Source organism: Tiliqua scincoides, chromosome 2 (assembly GCF_035046505.1).
Source record: "Tiliqua scincoides isolate rTilSci1 chromosome 2, rTilSci1.hap2, whole genome shotgun sequence".
NCBI classification, from domain to species: domain Eukaryota; kingdom Metazoa; phylum Chordata; class Lepidosauria; order Squamata; family Scincidae; genus Tiliqua; species Tiliqua scincoides.
Window position 1 is genome coordinate 17,986,447 of NC_089822.1, and position 18,599 is coordinate 18,005,045.

At 45.4% G+C, this 18,599-nt stretch overlaps 1 protein-coding gene across 1 annotated transcript in view; it reads right to left on the reverse strand.

Moving 5' to 3' along the window:
- Positions 1-2,535: 2,535 nt before the first annotated feature.
- LOC136640684 (complement component C6-like) overlaps positions 2,536-18,599 on the reverse strand; it is a 31,035-nt gene continuing 14,971 nt past the window's right edge. Inside the window, exons 8-17 of the mRNA XM_066615934.1 lie at positions 18,278-18,400; positions 17,296-17,462; positions 15,921-16,146; positions 13,649-13,820; positions 11,222-11,333; positions 9,861-9,993; positions 9,341-9,532; positions 7,568-7,658; positions 5,605-5,846; positions 2,536-2,708 (exon numbers count right to left, since the gene is read on the reverse strand). Of these exons, the coding sequence (XP_066472031.1) occupies positions 2,536-2,708; positions 5,605-5,846; positions 7,568-7,658; positions 9,341-9,532; positions 9,861-9,993; positions 11,222-11,333; positions 13,649-13,820; positions 15,921-16,146; positions 17,296-17,462; positions 18,278-18,400 (1,631 nt within the window). The remainder of the gene's footprint in view (positions 2,709-5,604; positions 5,847-7,567; positions 7,659-9,340; positions 9,533-9,860; positions 9,994-11,221; positions 11,334-13,648; positions 13,821-15,920; positions 16,147-17,295; positions 17,463-18,277; positions 18,401-18,599) is intronic.

The window sequence follows — 18,599 nt, forward strand, 5'->3', positions numbered from 1 at the left end:
TTCTTTGCCCTGTTCCTTTACCTTCTTGCCCCATTCTGTCCACCCCTACCCCCTGCATGGATTTACTCGTGCTGGTGGGCGTCCTCCATCCGGGCGGGTGTTCCCAGGCACGGTTGAGGTGCAGGAGGCAGGGCCAGGATGCAGTGGTTATGCTGGATCCTGACCCCATTCCTGGGCGGCGCAGAGCCTGATCATTCATAACATTATGAATGGCCCGAAAGAGTGAATAGTGGGAAATTGTTCTCCCTCTCTCATAATGCTAGAACGCAGTCACCCAATGAATCTGAACGGCAGTTCAGCGCTGATCAAAGGATACAGTTCTTCAAACAACACGATGTCTGGAATTCAGTACCATAAGATGTGGTGATGAGCATCTACTTACAAAGCTTCACAAAAATATTAGACAAATGAATGGACGAGATGGGATCTCTCAAATGGTCATTAATCATTAATAGCTAAATGTGACCTCTCTGTTCAGAGGAGCATCTCTCCAATATTCAGATTCCAAGACTAACACAGGGAGAATATTATCACATTTGTTTCATTGCTGAGAGCCTCTGGATGGGCACTCTCAGAAGCAAGTTGATCTGATCTGCCAAAGTAATTCTTGTTTTTCTGAATTAAAGCATAGATAGGAGTTAACATCTATAAAAGAACCAGACTTACCCTGGTGACGAACCACTAAAATCCTTAAAATGCCATGTCTGCTTGATGATATGGAAAGGGAAAAAACCCTGTGTAGGCGAGCAGTTTCATTCACATTGCCTATTCCTAGCAAGTGCTGAGAAGGTTTTTATAAATCAGTCTATTGAAGCTAGAAATACAGTTGGCCTTTCTGATCAGAGGTTTATTTGTATTAGTTATGTTTTAACAGAAAAGAAACAGAAACTTCTGAAATTTAAGCCAGACTCTGGGTTACAGCAGAACAATATTGAAGCAACAGACAACAGTTTTGGTCTATAAAATATTTCTTAAAATAGCCCGACAACCATATGCATTAGACAGAATTGGAATAAACCTTCTTTTAGAAAACAAACCAAAAAACTAGGCACTAGGCCTGCCTTTTGGTAGGTGTGACTAATATTCTGTGCATTTTCCAAATGTGGGAACATTTTACACCAGGGGTGCCCAAACCCTGGCCCTGGGGCCACTTGCGGCCCTCAAGGCCTCCCAATGTGGCCCTCAGGGAGCCCCCAGTCTCCAATGAGCCTCTGGCCCTCCGGAAATTTGTTGGAGCCTGCACTGGCCCGATGCAACTGTTCTCAGCGTGAGGGCGACTGTTTGACCTCTCGTGTGAGCTGTGGGATGAGGGCTTCCTCCACTGCTTGCTGTTTCACATCTGTGATGCAGCAGCGGCAGCAAAGGAAAGACCGGCCTTGCTTTGTGCAAGGCCTTTTATAGACCTTGAGCTATTGCAAGACCTTCATTCATTCATATAAGTTCATCTTTAATATATTCATTTATGTAAACTTATGTAAATTTATTCAAATTTGAAATGTAAATTAATTATTTTTTTCCCCGGCCCCCGACACAGTGTCAGGGCGATGATGTGGCCCTCCTGCCAAAAACTTTGGGCACCCCTGTCTTACACCATTGTAAGATGGTGTAACCTTACACCATTGGGTTCATTGGAAAAGCAGTTTCCTAACTCAAGGTTGGGGTGTATAGAGTGAAACAGAGTACATGAAGTATGCTTGGCAAAGGAAAGGATTTTGTAGTGAGTCAGAGAGGTGCTCCACCTAAGCCCAGTATTGCACACTAGCAAACAGCGGTGGCTCTGCAAAATTTAACGCAGCAGGGCTTGGTCCCAAGATCCTTTTGATGATATAGCGTACGGCCAGCATGCAAAATGAGCTCTGCCAATGAACTACAGCCCATGCCTAGAACACTGGTGAACACTGTAAGAAACTAGCTGTAAGGCTAAGGGCTCAATCCTACCCAACTTTCCAGCACTGAGGTATGGGCAATGCAGCTCTCAGGTAAAGGAACAAACATTCCCTTACCTTGAGGAGGTTTCCAAGACTGCCACCCAACTGCAGGATGCAGCACATGCCCCATTGACACAGCTGTGTCAGTGCAGGAAAGTTGGTTAGTACTGGGGCCTAACCTGCTCTAGTCCTGTGCTAGTTGTCTAGACTGGCAGATGGATTAAGGTTGTGGTGAGACACTCTACACATGCTCAGAAGTACTGATGGGCATATTAAGCTATCCTACCCTGAGTCAGACCACTGGTCCATCCTGCTCAGTACTGTCTGCTCTGACAGGTAGGGGCTCTCCAGGGTTATTTCCTAGCTCTGCTCTACTTGGAGATGCCAGTGATTGAATTCTGGGTGCAAAGCAGGTGTTCTACTGCTCAACTGTGGCTCCACTCAGCTAAAGAAAAGAAGGCAAATGGGTATAGATGGATGGAATCAAAAGTCCACAAAGAAGTGCTGCTTCTGTATGCTCAGTCCCCAAACTCAGAGTCATCTTGATGTGGCGTTCTGCAAAAGGAGTCCTGATGGCTGCAGATTCAGTTTTGACCCTTGATGGCATTTAATCCAAACAGCTTCCCTCATGTAGCACTTCAGTGTTCCTGTTGGAGCACTTCAGCGCTCCCAGCATACAGAGATTGGCCGTCCTCTTTCTCGATCCAACCTGGACGCAGAAGCGCTGCCCCTCATCTTGTTGGCACTGGTTGGGCAGTAGGCAGAAACATTCTGTATTCTCTGCGAGATGAAAAAAAATGGATTCAATTGAGTCAAACAGCACTCTGGCACACATCGAAAGCTGCAAATGCTGTGAAACAGAGAGGATGTGGTATATACAGGTGGAGATGACAAAAGAAGGCCAGACATTTGGAACATCCATTTCACAACCCTGGCCTCTTCAGTAGCCATGTGGGTTAAAATTCAAATGCTGGTCCCAGCTAATTCATTGCTTCTAAACCTGGGTTGCTGTCATAACTCTTAATTCTCAATAAGACACCTCCAGGCTGCTCTTTAAACATCGTACTGTAATAGTTCCACCTCAGGGGTCCCCCTGAGTTCATTCAGCTTTGCTGTTGTAACTTTTCAAGGCCACCACTCAAGTGAATGTGTACCATGAAAAGGACACAGAGGTTGTGTACCTATAAACATCACAGGAGTGCTCTGGAATAAACCCATAAAGAAGCACCTCTCACAGTGCTTTCTTAGGTGGTGGGACCACAGTTCTATGGTAAGAATTTTCAAGCTTTGGATACTGAAGACCCCAGTTTCAATTCATGGAATCTCCAAAGGGAGCTGAGCAAGACCAGGGCAGCTGAGAGCTAGCATTGGGCCCTGGGGCAAGATGCCTGATTGGACCCCCCTCCCCAGTGGCATAGCTAAAGGGGGTGCAAAGCTGTAAGCTTTGCAGGGTGCCTCACCACAGTGTGCAAGTGGCCCCTCCCCCTCCGCTTTATTTTTCTACTGACTTCCTTCTCAGAGGGTCAATTTTCTGGCTGGGTTTAACCATCTGACATGCCTCCATGACTATCTGTCAAAATGGTGCAAGGAGAATACGCATTCCTCAAGAAGCAGAGTTGGAAGCCTACAGTGACTGACCTTGACAGTGTCATCTTTTGTCTTAGGGATGGATGTGAGGATGTTGTGCTTGACTTGCCAAGCTGAGAAACATGCACTGAGCACAGACTTCAGGGGGGAGGGGTGGTGGTTAGAGGATACACACTCCTTTCTTTTTTTTAATTACTTGCTTTCCTACCCCCAGCCTCCTCCAGACCTCTTCCATTTACACTCATCCCTTTTCTTGACAGGACTTTTCTGTGCAATGTGCCAGCCAAACAAACATTTTGTAACCTTACGGGAAAAAGCATGAGTGTTTTTCCCTATTGCACAATCACGATTGTCCAAATAATCTCTGGGGCATTTTGTGGAGCCAACACAGACTCACAAAGCTATAAACTCTTCATTAAACAGGATACTTTCCCCCTCTTTATTATAGCTGCTTATACGAAGTAGATTTCTGACTGAGCGTGGGGAGGAGGAGATCCAAGGTAGAGAGGAGGAGATCCAAGGTCAGCGGCAGCAGGCCAGGAAGGTTACCCCATTGTACTGACAAAGAGAAGAGCTCGTTCTTCTGTCTAACGCACATGATGTTCTGCCTGCTCTCCCATGTGTCACAGCTCCTTGCGATGAGAAAGAATTCTCAATACATGCTCAGGGGCACTCTCTCAATTATTACCTTGCAAGGTTTCACAGTTGATTTGTAGTACTGGAAACATCATCAGGAACAAAAGCCTGACTAGGACTATTTGAATTTCTCTTTTCCTTGACAAGGCCTCCACATTAAAAAAAAAATACCATAGATCAGGAGCAACGTTTTGGCTTCCCTTGCACCATCTCTGGTCTAGAGGGCAGGAGGTCTCTGGGCAGGAGGTCTGGTCTACAGCGTAGAGCCTCTGTTAGCCCGAAGATAACATCAGAAGGTCGCCAGTTCGAGGACACTGGCAGCTCCCTGAATGGCTGAGAATGGCGAGACCTTGAAGCAGCTGACAAGCCCAGCTGAATGATTCCACCTGCTCTTGGTGTGAGCAAGAAGCGTCTTGGCTGCCCTCCATGTGAGAGATGGAGCTGCTTGTCAGCCTGCGTGGGGGAACTGGAGGCCGGAAGTGAGACCAAACCAGGAAGATCCATTCTGAAATGTTGTCGGTTCTTGAAAGAGAGAACCTTTATGATTGTAAAAATCCCCTTGAGGGATTTAGAAACTCCTGCCTATGTAAACCACCTTGAATAAAGTCAGAGGAGTAATCCGGAGACCAGAAAAGGCGATATATAAATACCAAGTTATTATTATTATTTTTATCTCTGGGCCTTTTTGCAATAGCAGGACATACTCTGTGTTCTGTTGTTGCAAAAGGCTCTTAAGAATTGTTGCGTACCTGGGGGGGGGGTGCAAGGGGCGCTGCCATTCACTCCCCCCAGCAGCCCCTCACAGCACTCAGTCAGCGGCGTGCCAATCTGAGGACCACCCCCTAAGGGCTACCCCCCCAGAGGCGTGGCCTTCCCAGCCTGGTCAAAAACCAGAAGTGTTGATTTGCAGCCTCCAGAAGGCCTTTGCAGGGCCAGGGAGTCTGTGCTTCCTCAGCCCTTTGAATGCCTTCTAGGGGCCAAAAATCATCACTTCCGGAAGTGACCATTTTAGGCCTCCAGAAAGCCTTACAAGGCCTTCGGAGGGCCATGCGCAGCCTTCCTGGCCCTTAGAATGCCTGGAGGGGGGAGGAAGGCATAGGGGGCAGCGGCATTCCTGGGAGTGAGCCTCAGGTGGAGCAGTGGCCAGGAATGCCACTGAGACTGGGCTGTAATGGACTCAGGGCCAAATCCTATCCAACTTTCCAATCCTGGTGTAGCTGTGCCAATGGGGTGTGTGCTGCATCCTATGGTGAGAAGGTCATTACAGAGGTCTCTACAAGGTAAAGGAAGACTTGTTCCCCTGCCTCAGGGCTGCATTGTAGTTGCACAAGTGCCGGAAAGTTGGATAGGATTTGGGCCTTCATATGGCAGTTCCAATTGCTATGAATGAGACGACCAGCATCTGTGTGTGCCTCAATCCACAGAAATTGTGAGATCCAGAGGCCGTACATACCTGAGCATTTCTCCCAATCATAGCAGATATCATAGCCACAGGTTTCTCTCTTCATGCTGCGGGGAGAGATCTTGGCCCTTTCAGTTGCCCAGTGCAAGTCAGTGTTACTGCGGCAGGGGCCTGAATGCACAAAATGGAATGAATCGTGTCCCAAGCATTTTTCTGCCAAGTACTGACAGCTGGGCTTTGTAAGGGCTTGTTCAGAGGCTGTATCCATCATGCACACGTTCCCAGAGTAGTGGCTGACAAGGGAAAAAGGAATGTCTTTAGTAGCGTAATAGAAGCAGTGAAAGAAATGAATGAAGAAGGAAGGATATTCCGGTTTTGTTTACGAGATCAGGGATATCCGTGCTGTTTCAAAAGCTGCAGAGCAGGGCTACTATTTTGAACTCACCAGGTCCTTCAGGGCATTTCAGGTTGTTTTAGCCATCAGTACATGTGTAAAAGTGGAAGAAATTTTAACCCATTTGCCAGGGTTGCAGAGATCTGCAGCAGGGCTTAATTCCAAAATACATACTCAAGGCATTTGCAGAAAAATAAGTGCTCGATGGAGATATGCTCACACAGAACACAGAAGATCAACAGTTGCTGCTGTAGGAGAAATAATTCTCATCCTCCTGATTTGGTAAACTTATTGAAGAAAGTGAGGGCCTGCTCATTCTGAACCTCGAACTGGAGGCTTCTGAAGTGAGAGATAGGAAGGAGGCTATTAAGAATGTCTCTTGGGAGGCACAGTAGCCCCAGCCAAGATCCAATGAGAAGAAAAACTTAAGGGCATATCCTGGAAATAGGAATGGAAGCTTCAGCATTACTGCTGGGTGAACAACTGCAGTGCATATCTAGGCTTCAGCACTTAAAGGGGTGGTGTCAGAATAGGCCAAAGTTCGGTACTGGCTGACAGCCAACATTAGAGGACCCAGGCTGATCCCTGTACCTTCAGTACTAGGGGCACCAGTAGAATCCCATTCACCCATGGGAGAAGCTGGAGCGCCATGGGGGGGGGAGCTTTCCCCAGGGCCACCTAGTGCCAATGTGAACAGCCCAAACCTAACCCATGCTGGAACAGGCAGGCCAGCTGGCCTGACCTGTATCCAGCACAGGGTTGGGGCTGGCTGCAGCTCAGCCTAGGGCAAGGGGAAACTAAAGAGGTGGTGCAGATCCTAGTGACCCGGCACTGCACTGGGTCGCCCAGGAGTGGGGTAAGGATCCAGCCTAAATGCCAGATCCTGGCCCAACCCCCCACTCGGCCCCAGGCTGCCCATGTGCCTGCCCACCCTCCTTTTGCCCTGGAATGCCTCCATTCCACCCTCCCCAGACCCCCAGGCCGGCACGGACTCACCTCTCCTCTAGTGCAAAGTGCTAGAGGTGGCCTCCCAACTCTTACGGCACTTCTGCAATACCTCCGGGATGGTGCAAGTTACTGACCCAACGGAGAGTTGGGATTGCGTCTTAAGCCTCTTGAATACATCCTCCCAATAAACTGTTTGCAAAACTGATTGTATCCTGCCCAGCCTTATCAGAGAGGTCTGGCTGAGCAATGAGGGGAAGTCTAGAAAGCTGAATGATGCTAATTTATATGCCAGTTTGAGTCAGATCAACATTAAGCAGGCATGGAGACAGAGGACAGTTGCTCCTTGAAGAATGCAGAAAGTAGTATGCAAGAAGCACTGAGGCCATGGCACAAATCCTGATATTGTCTATGGTCAAGTACATTTTGTAGTGTGCAAAAACCTACACATTCAGTCTGATCAAGAGATGACAACAAGATGTGTGTACAGCACCTCTTTTATACCACTTCCAATGTTCTTCATCATTGTCTGCCTGCAGGCATATGGGAAAATCAATCTGCCTGGAAAGGTCAGTGAATTTTCAACCAGTTGCAACCAAGTGTCAATATTTCTGTTAAGAGACGGCACATTTCACGTTATGTGATTAATATGAAACTGTACTACAGATACTTTACCCACAATCCTCTGTTGGGGACATGCACACACACTGGGATCCAACCTGTTTTTGGCCTGGGTTACAACTGCCTTGGGTGGTAGTACGTTCCCCTGCAAGTAGAAGCAAAACCATGATTTTGAGGGCCACAGAAAATCTAATCTTGGTATGGAACAAGACAAAGGGGCTTGGAAGGTACAGAGGAACTATTAGAAGCAAGTGACATACACTTCTACGCATGTTCTTTGTAGCATCAGCCATTTTGCAGTCTCAGTCACATCCAGACTTGTAGCATTTCTTCCATAGCCCAGTAGATTGAGATGTGTTTAGGTCAGTGGTTCAAAACTGTGGGTTGGGACCCATTTTCTGGTGGGTCCCAACCCAATTTCTGGTGCGTCCCACAGAGCCTCCAATGAAAACCGTGTGATGGAAAGATCAGATAACTAACTGCCTCAAGCCATGAGGCTATTCAAAAATCAGAAAGCTAGTAATTGCCCTGCCGGTAGCTCAGCTCCTGCAGTATGCAAGCATGTGTACATATAGGAGATAGCTGAGCATCTTTTTTCTGATTATTATTACTTGTAAATAAACAAATAAAATATTATTTATTTCTAGAACTTAAGAACAAAAACGTTACATTTTGAAAAATAGATAGATCACCTCTTCGGGTAGTTCAAAGCTTTTAAAGGGTAATAATGGTTGGCAACCTTCAGTCTCGAAAGACTATGGTATAAGCCTACAGCACCTACAGTATTCCCAGGCAGTCTCCCATCCAAGTACTAACCAGGCCTGACCCTGCTTAGCTTCCAAGATCAGACAAGATCGGGAGATAGTGTTCAGTATAGGGAGATTCAAGGGGCAAAGAGCCTTCCAAAAATTCAATTCAATTCAAAATTCAAAAAAGAGCCTTCCAAAAATTAATGTCCCTTTACAGTCTGGGGCCTCTGTGGGATGAGTGAAAATTCTAGCCTTCAATCAGATAAGCAGGAAGATAAATAGCGAGGCAGAGGAGGACAAAAAGGGAGAAAAAGAGCTAGGAACCAGGGGAGGGGTGGAAGCTTGTATATGTTAGTTGAGGTACTAGGGTATTTGCATCCTGGACGACTGAGTCCTCATCAAATTCATCCCAGTCACTGGTGTCCCTGGACATTTGCGTCCAGTTTTTTTTGCATCCCAGTTTTTTGCATCCCACTATAACTGGGCAACAAACTATAACCGAGCTAAAGCCCCATGCTGTATATCAGAGTTCTTCAATCCATGTGTGGAGACCCCAATGGAATCACAAAGCCTCTTTTGGGGGGTCATGACCTTTCAAAACCTGTGCAAGAGAGGGCTCGGATCCAATAAAATGTTGGTACCGTCATATCAAAACTGATTACTTGATATAATCCTGCACAGCCTCTTCTTGTGGTCTTGTCTCCCAGCTCCGAAGGCTGGCCTTGCTCAGGCTGCTACCTCACAGGGTGGTTGTAAAGACACAAGAAGTAGGGGGATCAGGTCCTGGGTGGATGGGCATCAGTGGTGGGATCCCAGTCTCATACTTTAGTTATTTATTTATTTAATTAGGGTCATGGCACGAAAAAAGTTGAAGACCACTGCTATATATGCTCTTATCTCAACCCTAACCCTACCTTTATATTTATAAAGGTACATATACATATACATACAAAAATGTGCAGGATGCAAAACAAAACAAACAATCAAAAAAACTGGATAAAGAGTCACATGAAGTATTCACATTTGAGATGGCAATTCTAGGAGTAATGATTTGGGTGTACTCCAACTTTTTTTTTACCTGTCTCGCAGGTCAGTGTTCTATGAACAGGAGGTGTCCAGGATGGGCCTTTCCCACAAGTGTACTGGGAAAGGCCAGAGAGGATGAAGGTCACAGGGCAGCTTAACTGGATGGTTTCACCAATCTTGTATTCACTTTTAAATGGGGAAATGGAAACCCCATGAGAAGTGGGCGGCCTGGGGCAAGCTGATACTGTAGTAAAAAAATGGAGTTCAAATTAACATCTTATGGTAACAAGCCCGTGAGTTTAAGATAGATTGAAGGATTTATCAGAACATTTGTGAGAACTGTTGACTGAAACGTAAACCATTACATCTTTTAAAAATCATTCTTGACTGTTGACAACCTGATCCACTCAGAATCAACTGCCAAGAGAGATTATCGTACATTTCCATCTTTGGAAGTTTACGTTTCAGGTATATATATTTCATTCACATCATTTGACAACAAATACTTGTGTTGATACAATTGCTATTTATTTGTTACAAGTGTCAATTGCAAATATTTTTCCATATCTTACACTGGCATTCAACAAGTTGGTGTGCCCAGGTTTGATCAGGGAGACAGCGAACAAACGGATAGCCCAAGAGACTATATCCACTCAAACACACGATTTCAGCCTCTTCACCGACTGCGTAATGGTTTTTTTCATTCTAAAACAAAGACAAACAATGGGGAAAAAACTCACTGCCAATGATCAGAACTTTGTTAAAAGAATTTTGGAGAGACAGTTTAGAACCAGCTGTCATTCAGAACACAAAATTTCACGTTCCACAGGACTTTGTGTTTTGGAACTTGGAACATAACAGCAATACCACTCTGGCCAGAAGCTGTAGCAAAGGGTTTCCTCTTGCAAATAAGTCAGGTTTGTGCATCTCTGTCCTAAAATTTCCCATGGAGTTTTTACTCAGCACACATTCATCTCAACAGAGCTTGTGAAAAGCAGGAGAACTTCCTGATAGATTGTGCCCAGAACTATACCCCAATCTCCCCCAATTCTGCCTCTGCCTCCCTTTACTTACAAGGAGTGCAATCCGTAGCCTGCCTGACCCCATTTGGTACATAAGTTGCAGAGGCATGTCAGGTTACAGATCATGCTTCTGGTATATAAACTAAAAGGAAGGAGGTGGGCTCCAAAGTGCCAGTCTCTTGCCACCCTGTAGAAAAGGAAAGGTGCTCTGGAGTGTCGCAGTCTCTCACTGCCCCCTTTTTCTTCCAGCAGCACTGGAAGGAGAATGGGGAAAAAAGCTCTTTAACTCCTCCTCTGTCTTCATGTGGGGTTTAAAGTTTAAAGGGAATGCAATCCACATAGGTAAATATAGTCTATATATTGACAGTGGATCCTCACAGTCCAAAGAGGGGTCTTTTCCAGACTCTGGAAATGCAGAGGCTGAATACCCAGGTCTTTTTCTGTGTAAGATGCATGCTAAACATGGCGAATAGTTGCTGACAGATCCATCTTCTATGCATTTGTTTCAGCATTTAAGAAACGTAAATTCATGCTTATCTTTGCTCTAGCAACTGCAGTCAGGAACAAGAATAAGCTGCCACTTCTGACATTATTTTCTTGTTTGTTTCACTCATCCATGCACAATTAAGTTATTGATCGAAAGCGAAAATGACTATGTGAGAGAAATTGTATCTAATCTGAAGACAGTCCCCTGATGGAAAGCTCTTTGCTTGCATGCAAAGATTTCTGAACTCTAATTTATAAATTTGTCCAACAAAATGCACATGTTTTAATCCAAGTAATATAGATTTGATATGTATTTCATGCAAGTAAACCTCCATCAAAGGCTAGAACTATTTGGGCACAGCCATTTTCCGTTTTAGATGACAGTGGATAGAGAAGTTCTAGTAGTTGTCAGCATAAATACTCACCCTAATGTACCCATGTTCTGGGGGGAGTGGTTGAAGGCATCCAGTTTCGGGCTGGCCAATAAAGAGATCCACCTCTTTTTCCCCTTCATTGTCATTTATGCACAGAGCCCCCCTAAAGAACAGAATGGTGAGTTGGAGGGGACAAGGCTTTCATCTTGGTAAACTGCTACCGTGACACAAAACCATCCATTGCCTACGTTGCCTATAGATCTACCTTCCCAAATTGCTCAAGGTCAGAGTGTGCCACAAGCAGAGAGTGGGTGCCTTCAGAAGCAGCTTTCAGAGGCAAAGTTCTCCAGATGGCTCAAGCAATAATACAATCAGGGATAACACACACACAAACCACTGGTTATAAGAAATTGAAAGAGGAAATCTCACTGCTTTAGTAGATGGGCACTGGAAGTGACTTTTTAAAAAAAAAAACATAGATGCCTCTATACTTCAGTGGAATCACACTGTTTCAGAAGAAAAAAAAAGTAAAGCTTTTACCAAAGAAAGGGGAAAATACTGGTTGTGGCATGTGTATTCATCTCACTTTTGCCTCTGGCAAACAAGTTTGTGCATTGCTTCAAAACCCTGTTTGGCCTGGGGGCGGCAGGGTGGGACAATGGAACAAAAGAAGCATGTTTACAGTCATGGGAAGTGAATTCTCCCTCCCTCTCTCTCAAACATCTGTCAGCTCTTTTACAAATTATTGTCCATGTCCAGCCTTGGGCTAAAGATAAGCAATCCTTCAGACAATTGATACAAGAGAGGCATTTTTGCCTGTGCTGTGTACAAAGTTTCCCCAACTAACATAATAGTGGGGGGACAACATGTGACCATAGGAAACAATGCCTCTGTCATCCTATCATCAACTCTTTTAAGCTATTGCCTATACACCAGTATACAGCTCAGTAATATGACAGGAATTTCCAGGGAAAGTTAGAGGAGTATTCAGCATGAAAAAAAACAAACTGAAAACTGCTCTTCATGGGTGCAGTATATCAAGTTGACTGATGTTCCTTCGATCCAATCAAGCTGAATGATTTCTTGCCAGATTTTTGCAATTTTTCTATAAGCAGAAGAAAATATTTCTTTACCCAACAAGTAATTAGTCTGTGGAACTCCTTGCCACAGGATGAGGTGATGGCATCTGGCCTAGATGCCTTTAAAAGGGAATTGGACAAATTTTTGGAGGAAAAGTCCATCACAGGTTACAAGCCAAAATGGGTATGTGCAACCTGATTTAAAAAGTAGGCTACCTCAGAATACCAGATGCAAGGAAGGGGACCAGGGTGCAGGTCTCTTGTTGTCTTGGGTGCTACCTGAGATATCTGGTGGGCCAATGTGAGGTACAGGAAACTGGACTAGATGGGCCTTTGGCCTGATCCAGTGGGACTCTTCTTATGTTCTTAAGCAGCAGAGCACTTTTAAGAGTCCTCTGAATCGTGGCCGTGTTCTAGGACCCCATTGTAACAGAGCTGTCCATGCCACAATACAGCCACCACTGTAACCTGTGCAGGCAGAGAGACAGTCACAGGTCTCCTCGAGGTATGTATTGGCAACCTTCAGTCTCGAAAGACTATGGTATCACGCTCTGAAAGGTGGTTCTGGCACAGCGTCTAGTGTGGCTGAAAAGGCCAATCCGAGAGTGACAATCCCTTCCACACCGGGAGCAAGTGCAGTCTGTCCCTGGTCTGTCTCCCTGGCTATGGGCCTTCCTTCTTTGCCTCTTTGCCTCAGTCTGTTGGCAAAGTGTCTCTTCAAACTGGGAAAGGCCATGCTGCACAGCCTGCCTCCAAGTGGGCCGCTCAGAGGCCAGCGTTTCCCACTTGTTGAGGTCCACTCCTAAGGCCTTCAGATCCCTCTTGCAGATGTTCTTGTATCGCAGCTGTGGTCTACCTGTAGGGTGCTTTCCTTGCACGAGTTCTCCATAGAGGAGATCCTTTGGGATCCGGATCCCATAGAGGAGATCCTTTGGGATCCGGGACCCGGATCCCGGATCCTCGAGGTAAGGGAACATTAAACCCCTTACCCTGCATCAAGCTGCAACAGACTCTATGGATCTACTAAGAGCCGCATCAGCTCACTGATGAAAAGTCATTACCCATCCCAAACCAGTGGGAAGGGACATAATAGAAACTGAAATGAAACAAAACTACACTTCCATCCCATAACTGAGGCATAATTCAGATAACTCTTTTAGAGTGTTATTAGAGTTTGGGATTAGCACTGAATCTGTACTTCTTCATGTACTGCACTGGCCCCTGTTGACTATTCAACCCATTTTCAAACATTTTTGGAAGGCACAGGAAGCCATACCCATGGATGATGCGGCTGAAGAACTAGACACCGTGTGCCTACAAACCTGGTTGCTCACATCATGGAAAGCTAAGTAGCTTGCAATTCTCCCCAATTCAGAGAGCCCTACTAGTGCAATCTTACTTGTCAGCAAAGATGGAGATGTAACACTCTTCCTCTTGTTCCTGTTCACCTTCACACAGCTTCCCTCCATTCAGGGGCGAGGGATTGTTGCACACACGGCTCCTGCGTCTCTTATGGGAGGCACTGCACGGACTCCATGAAGACCAGCAACTCCAGTAACCATCCACAGCAACTGAAAATAATAAAAAGAAATCTCAAGAGGGCCCGACTAGCCAGGATGCTAATGAGAATGTTCCATCAGATACAATGCTTATCTCTGGACCACAATGCCGACTTAATAGCCATTCCTTCCCCACAGGTTGTGGTATCTGCACTTTCATTATGCAATTCAAATACGATATGTAATCCTACGTCTTCCTAGCCTCACTGCCCAGCCTCAGAGTTCTGTCTGGAAATTTATCCAGATACACAAACGCTTATCCAACTGAGAAGAGCTTTCCCCAACACTGATAACCTGATGCTCTCATATGCATCATTTTCACTTCACATGCATCATTCTAGACCAGGGGTGTCCAAACATTTTGGCAGGAGGGCCACATCATCTCTCTGACACTGTGTCTGGGGCCAGGAAAAAAAGAATTAATTTACATTTAAAATTTGAATAAATTTACATAAATGAATTTATTAGAGATGGAACTTACATGAATGAATGAAGGTCTTGCAGTAGCTCAAGGCCTATAAAAGGCCTTGCACAAAGCAAGGCCAGCCTTTCCTTCACTGCCACTGCTGCATCACAGGTATGAAACAGCAAGCAGTGGAGGGAACCCTCGTCCCACAGCTCATACAAGCGGTCAAACAGTCGCCCTCACACTGAGAGCAGCTGTGTCAGGTCAGCATGGGCTCCAGCAAGTCTCTGGAGGGCCAGAGTCTAACTGGAGACTGGGGGCTCCCTGAGGGCTGGATTGGGAGCTTCCGAGGGCCGCAAGTGGCCCCAGGGCCGGGGTTTGGGTACCCCTGTTCTAGACTCTAGAGCAGGGGTGCCCAAACCCCGGCCCTGGGGCCACATGCGGCCCTCAAGGCCTCTCAATGTGGCCCTCAGGGAGCCCCCAGTCTCCAATGAGCCTCTGGCCCTCTGGAGATTTGTTGGAGCCCGCACTGGCCCGACACAACTGCTCTCAGCATGAGGGTGACTGTTTGACTCTCACGTGAGCTGTGCAATGAGGGCTTCCTCCACTACTTGCTGTTTCATGTCCGTGATGCAGTAGCGGTGGCAAAGGAAAGCCAGCCTTGCTTTGTGCAAGGCCGTTTATAGGCCTTGAGCTATTGCAAGACCTTCATTCATTCATATAAGTTCTACCTCTAGTATATTTATTTATGTAAATTTATGTAAATTTATTCAAATTTTAAATGTAATTCTTTTTCCCCCCCGGCCCCCGGCACAGTGTCAGAAAGATGATGCGGCCCTCCTGCCAAAAACTTTGGAAACCCCTGCTCTAGTGTATATCACTCTGCACGACATTGCCATCCCTTCTTAGATGAGGTGGAGGCAGAAGGGAAGCAATTTCAGATTAATCTCAGGACACTGTTGACTTCTTAAGAAATGGCTAAATGCTTGGCAGGGACAGAGCTGTAAAAAGTATCTGAAGTCCAGATCAACCAAGAACTGCTTCCTCTTGATGTTGCTAACAGTCTTGACCAGGACACTTTAAACTGTGGTCCCGTGGGCCAGACCTGGTGCCCTTGCTAATCCCTTCCCCACATGAACGGATCTTACAGTTCCATGGGGGAGACTTCCATTGTTGCCGCCACTTGCTTTCCATGTTCACTCTGCCCTACCACTTCCTCATTCTGCTGCCGCAGCCAGCACTACTCCACAATTTCCTGGAAAATGCAACTGGGTGGAGCAAACATGGGGGCGAGCGGTGGCGACAATGGAAGCCTCCTTGGTGGAACAGTAAGCTCCGACCCAAGGATTGTTTGCAGTGCACAGCGGCCTTCAGTTTGGAGACCACTGGTCTTGACAAATGGCATACTGGAAGAATGGCTGCCACTAGATCCAAGACTTGACTGTGATGGTTGCTACTGCTCCTCTCTGCCATAAGAAGTTACTGCTCACTTCAGCCCTGACCCCACAGCTAGGGCTCTGAGCAGAGGAACTGTTACCACACACTGAATTCCTGCTCCTCCCAGTCTACTCATGTTTTACTTCCAGCCAGGTCAGTCAGAGTGTGTGTGACTGTAATACCCCCATAACATTTCTTAAAAATACCACTTCTACCAGGTGTTACTAGTGAAGCTACGTCTTGTATCCGTGCTGTATTAATTCACGTACCAGATTTGTAATCAGGAGCTCGTAGTTCACAGTTGTCACCATAGGTTCCAGCCTGGCACACACAAAGGCATTCCGATCCAGAAAGCACAGGCATGCCATTATTGGGGCAGGGAGCACATCGACATGGGTCAAACCTTTCCATGTATTCAACAAGAGCTCTTTTGAGGTTACGAAGCTTAGTCACTGCACATGGAAAGTTCTTCACCAAATCCAAAATGGAAGCCAGCTATAAAAACCAAGCACACCCAACAGCAGGTTATGATGAGGATCATTGCATTCCACTTGGCCATGGGAGCCAAGTGGAATCTGGTATAGTTTTTAGTACTCTGAAAATCTGGCCTATACTTAAATACCTAGCTTTCATGGATGTGAACAACAGTTTGGAAAACGTGCCATTGTTATTGACTTATGTTATCAGGAAGGCTAGTTTTACTCTCTGACTTGTTGCCATAAGGTAGTGGTTTCCAAACTGTGAGCCGTGGCTTCCTAGGGAGCCATAGAAACCAGCCAGGGGAACCACAGAATCCTCACAAAAACCCCACCATCCCACACAATGTATAGGATTGTAGCCCTAATGGGGAGCCACAGCCAATGGCCCAGTAGGGAGCTGCCAGTTGAAAAAGTTTTGGAACCACTGCCCTAAGGCCTTCACCATTCCTGCACACCTCATGTTCTTGGTAAGTCTTGGATCCTCATCCCCACCTATATATGATTTCTTGTGTCGTCTCCAAAACGTTTCAGTTACCAAAATTGACATCTGGGGTTTGGGGGCTGTTCTGCCCTCTCTACTCTTATGTAACTTTGTAGGGTATTAACAGAGTTTTGCCTCTCCCAAATTACATAGTGCTGCGGAATCATTCACATCTAGACATCTAGTGTATGCTGTGTGTGGCAAAAAAAGATTCACCCCAGCAGTGTCTGTTCTAGTGACTGTCTGCTTGTATTCATTTGCATCTTTTTAGATTGTGAGCCCTTTTGGGGCAGGGAGCCATTTAGTTATTTGATTTTTCTCTGTAAGCCGCTTTGTGAACTTTTAGTTGAAAAGTGGTATATAAATACTGTTAATAATACTGTTAATAATAATGCCTTCTGCCCCAAACAGGGGATTTGAAACACCAGAACAGCCATGCCAAAATTGGAGGGAGAGAAATGAGCATTTTGATTAAACCAAGTCTACCAGCAATGTTTACTGACTCAAGCCTAATTTCCAGATTTTTGTGCTCAGGCGGTCTTTCTGTTTCACAATGAACTCAACCATCATGTTGCATCAGTTCAACAAATGCTTTTCCTATTGTCAACTTGAGAATTTGTGGATGGACATTCCAAACAAACACAACAGCATCATGAGAGAGGAACACTTTGTCCCCTTTCCTACCTCAAAGTCCACAACAGCTGGGTTGTCTTTAGTCGACTCCAGCCAATTGGTGTACACGATGGCTTCTGGAAAAGATCCTGTTTTTTCCCAGGCAAGAGCTGAAGCATATTCAGCCCTCCCACCTTGCACTAATGAAATAGACTTTTCAGAGGACTGTAGAAACGAACCTGGAACCAATTCAAAAAAAGTAATGATTGTGTAAGAGTTTGACCACCACATTCACATCAAATTCACAGCGTCCAGTCAAACACATGAGAGAAAAGAGCTCACAGAGCAACCTTCGGAGAGCTTGCAGGAAATAAAGAGAAGTTCTTTTACACAACCAGCGTTCTGCAAAATTCATTTGAGTGCATTGGGCCATCATTGTGCCTGATGCCTCGAGGTTTAAATATAATTGCAGGTTTTTTAAAATTATGGGATATTCTTAGCAATACTATTTATGAGTCATACTCATATTTTTGAAGATATAACTCTGACTATCCATGCTGAGGATTAAATATTGAGGAAAGGATATTTTCATGCTTGCTTTGTTCAAGGCATTTTATAGGCCTTGAGCTATTGCAAGACCTTCATCCATTCATATAAGTTCATCTTTAATATATTTGTTTATGTAAACTTATGTAAATGTATTCAAATTTGAAATGTCAATTAATTCTTTTTTTCCTGGCCCCAGACACAGTGTCAGAGAGATTATGTGGCCCTCTTGCCAAAAACTTTGGACACCCCTGCCTTAAATCTTCACACTTTTGGCCCATCTAGCTGAGTATTGGCAGCAAGCAGCAATCCAGGATTTTAGACAAGATCTGTTCCCATTTGATCTAGAGATGCCGGGGACTGAATCTGGGAACCTCCTGAGTGCAGAGTGCAGAGTGCAGATACTGTACCATTGAGCTATGGAACTAGCTAGTACTGTATTCTTCACCATGACAAATTCCTGACAATTGAAAATTATATTCTGAAACATGTTTTCCTTGATCATCACCTTCATGCCTCACAGTCATTTTGTTGGTAGTGCATTTTGTATTCACTTTCTTTTTCTTTCTAAAAAACCTGCGCTTAGTTGTTTCCGTTCTGATACATTCATTTGCTTCTTGCTCTGTTAAACCTAAAGGGAAAAAAGCAAATTCCTTGATATGTTAAAATTTACAAAATTATTAATAATTCTTCAAGTTTTTCTTTGAAACAATACTATGAACTAGGCTATATCCATTTTACAGATTAGTGAACTGAGACTTGCCTAAATATGTACAATATAACACATCAGTGGCATCGCTAAGGGGTGCGGGGGGTGCAGGCTGCACCGG